Source organism: Malaya genurostris, chromosome 1 (assembly GCF_030247185.1).
Source record: "Malaya genurostris strain Urasoe2022 chromosome 1, Malgen_1.1, whole genome shotgun sequence".
NCBI lineage: Eukaryota > Metazoa > Arthropoda > Insecta > Diptera > Culicidae > Malaya > Malaya genurostris.
The window spans coordinates 12036888-12039919 of NC_080570.1; the positions used below are offsets into that span (position 1 = coordinate 12036888).

The 3032-nt window shown below is 40.6% G+C and overlaps 2 protein-coding genes across 2 annotated transcripts; both read right to left on the bottom strand.

The window, feature by feature from the left end:
* Positions 1-601: 601 nt before the first annotated feature.
* Positions 602-1676, bottom strand: LOC131425083 (probable maleylacetoacetate isomerase 2). The gene is made up of 4 exons (XM_058586700.1): positions 1673-1676; positions 1356-1601; positions 1155-1273; positions 602-1103 (listed from the first exon to the last, which is right to left on the bottom strand). Exons 1-4 carry the CDS (start codon positions 1674-1676, stop codon positions 765-767), a joined length of 708 nt encoding a protein of 235 aa, XP_058442683.1. The 3' UTR covers positions 602-764.
* Positions 1677-1888: 212 nt separating this feature from the next.
* LOC131432629 (coiled-coil-helix-coiled-coil-helix domain-containing protein 2-like) lies at positions 1889-2587 on the bottom strand. Its single transcript, XM_058599023.1, has 2 exons — positions 2452-2587; positions 1889-2394 (listed from the first exon to the last, which is right to left on the bottom strand). Exons 1-2 carry the CDS (start codon positions 2496-2498, stop codon positions 1989-1991), a joined length of 453 nt encoding a protein of 150 aa, XP_058455006.1. The 5' UTR covers positions 2499-2587; the 3' UTR covers positions 1889-1988.
* Between the last annotated feature and the right edge of the window lie 445 nt (positions 2588-3032).

The window sequence follows — 3032 nt, forward strand, 5'->3', positions numbered from 1 at the left end:
TATTTATATTGCCTATGAAATGAATGTATTTACGAAAAAAAACATGTAAACATTAATTTTGCGTCTGTTTCGATGTAACCTTCAGCTAAATTAACTGTGAAGTTAATTATATGAGTTATCTTAACATGCTTTGTATTGTGAATGTAAGTGAATCGCGACGCTCCTTTTATATGCAACTAAAAAGCTGTAACTTTTTCTAAGTGTGTACTTCAGGTAATTTTACTAAAGAGAATTTCACGTCCGATAGATTTATGTTAGGAAATTTCACTCTGACAGATTTACGATAGAAAATCTTATCTCAGGCAATTCCACGTCCGATAGATGTACGTTAAAAATTTTACCTCAGGGAATTTCACTTCCGGTAGATTTACATTAGTAAATTTCACATTAGGAAATTTCACGTTCGATAAATTCACGTTAGAAAATTTCATCTCAAAGAAATTTACTTCCGATAGATTTACGTCAGGAAATTTTACCTAAAAAAAATTCACGTCAGGCGATTTCACGTTTGAAAAATTTTGTCACAAGACTTCACTGTTTGGAAGGTCAGCTGCCTGAATGATAAATAAATAATGACTGCTTAGAAAAAAACAACAATCGATTAGTTGTACCAAATTTTTACTAGTCATTTTCAAATAAACAACTAATACTTTGGATGATTTAGATGATCGTGGGCTTTCCCGTGTACGCAATAAACAAAAAATGTCGAAAACTAAGGGAAATTGAATTATCCTGTAAAAACATTGACAACGAGTAGTGAACACTTATTTGGACTCTGCCGGTGGATAATCCGGCTGACTGGATGGGTGACTGTCACGGAAAGCCGGATGATCCTTCAGCTCCTGGTCGATGCGAATGATAGTTGGATAGGGTGTAAGATCCAACTTCCACAGGCGGGCGTTGAAAACCATCGGCACTAGGCAACAATCGGCCAGAGTAATTTCATCCCCAACGCAGTATTTACCGGCCGATGCTGATAGAAGCTTCTCGATGGCTTCAAAGCCGCGGCCGATCCAGAACTGGACCCACTCTTCATGCTTCTCCACGTCCACTCGGTTCAGAACGCAGTCATTCTGGAGAGGTTGGATGCCGGATGCTATTATCTAATAGAAACCATTGATTGAATAATTGAAAACAACCGATACCTGTTATACCTCAACTATTTCGCGAACTTTGGCACGTTTCAGCGGATCTTTTGGCAGCAGGGGATACTGCGGTCTTGTTTCCTCCAAATAGTGCAAAATTGCTATTGATTCAATCAGTGTGTGGCCATCTGATAATGAAGAGATAATTATGTTTACCCCGCAGTATCTTCTAGTTGATAAGCGTTCTGCAGTATCGCATTATAAACTTACCAATCACCAGCGCAGGAACGTGGCCCATAGGATTAATTGTGAGAAATTCGTGGTCATGTTGTTCACCGTTTAGATTGATTGGTTTTATGTCATAGGAGATTTTCTTGAGATTGAGCGCCGATCGAATTCGCCACACACAAGAACTGCGATAAAATGAGTACAATACCGGTTTTGAATTGGCGGAAAGTAGCCGAGTCGGAAGACATCTCGACCGTAGACTGATCGTACCGAACTGCAAAACAGAACCTCATCTCAAAATTGTCTTATCTACAACACACACCTCGTTATCTTTCGGTGAAGTTTAGTTGGTTGCCTACTCATGAGGGGGGTGGGGGGGAATGTTTGTTTTTTCTCTAAATAGTTTTGTTGTGATTAAAGTGAGCTCCTTATGTCCAACGTATAGCAAATTAAATTAATATTACAAAATCGTTGTGATTTTAGTGGCTAAATCTGGTTTTTAAGATAATGTCCTTACAAATGAGATGAAATAGGGAGCCCTTGCCCTAGTACTTATAATTTACAAAAAAAGTAACTCAAACTACAAAACAATTTATTCGCATTGTCTAAAACTGAATAATACCAGAGATTAGGATCACAGAAAATTTAGATCGTTTTTCTTTTTTTTTGCGGCTCCTATTTCTTACTCTGCCTCATCTTACATGCCTTCAGAGTTTCGTTCAAACCTTCGCAAACACTCAAATCGGTTTGCTGTTGGGTGCAGACAAGGAAATCTTCCATTTCCCTTGTACACTGTTCCATACAGTTGTCCGTTTCGGAACCGGCTCTTTCCGGAGCCAGTGGTTGCCCTGTGATTGCATCTGTTCCCGACGTTCCACTGAGCATTCCGGTGACGGCATGACCAACGGTGCTACCGACGGCGGAACCGATCGCTACCCCTGCAGCCGTAGCTGCCATTTGACCCATCAATCCGGGAGGAGTCTGTCCTGAAACGGGTGCCGACGCACTGGGAGCAGATTTGGGCGATGTTGCAGGCGTAGAACGTGCCATTGGACGGGTCGGAACCGTCGTTGATGCTGATCTGAAATAAAAGTTTTGCAGCATTGCAGGCTACAGCGGAACAATTCGCAATGGTTACCTTTGTTTAGCTGGTTGCGGTGCATTGGAACTTCCTCGTCGAGGCATGTTTAGGTATTACTGGTAATTTCAACTGATGTTTTCGAAAGTAGTGATTCTGTCAAAATCGCAACATACGTGAAGATTTACACCCAGCCTACTTGCAGGTTTTTGAATAGATCTAATGGGAAAAATCTCGTAGCTGTCAGTGCAGATAGCAGACGGAAGTGTTTCATCGTAAAAAAAACCTGTCCGATGATGATCATAATCGAATTTCTGCGGAGTGCCACGCCCGCAATTTCAAAACAAGCTGCCTTTGAAATTACTGTTTCGGAGTGTTGCTCATCAGCACTAGAAAAACGAGCAGTCGATTAGAAATTCATTACTCAGTCCCAGGCCCGTACCTAGGATTTCGTTTCGAGAGGGGCCCTCAGATAAAAAAATTATGTGACTGAGGATTGTTTATGTAAATAATTGTCGGTGCGGCTTTACCGGTGTTTTCAACAGACACTGAAACTATCATTATTAAGTATTTAAAGAAGGTTTTTGTGTTACATTTCTTTACGTTTATTGTCATGCTAGTCTAAGACCTACTATATGTCC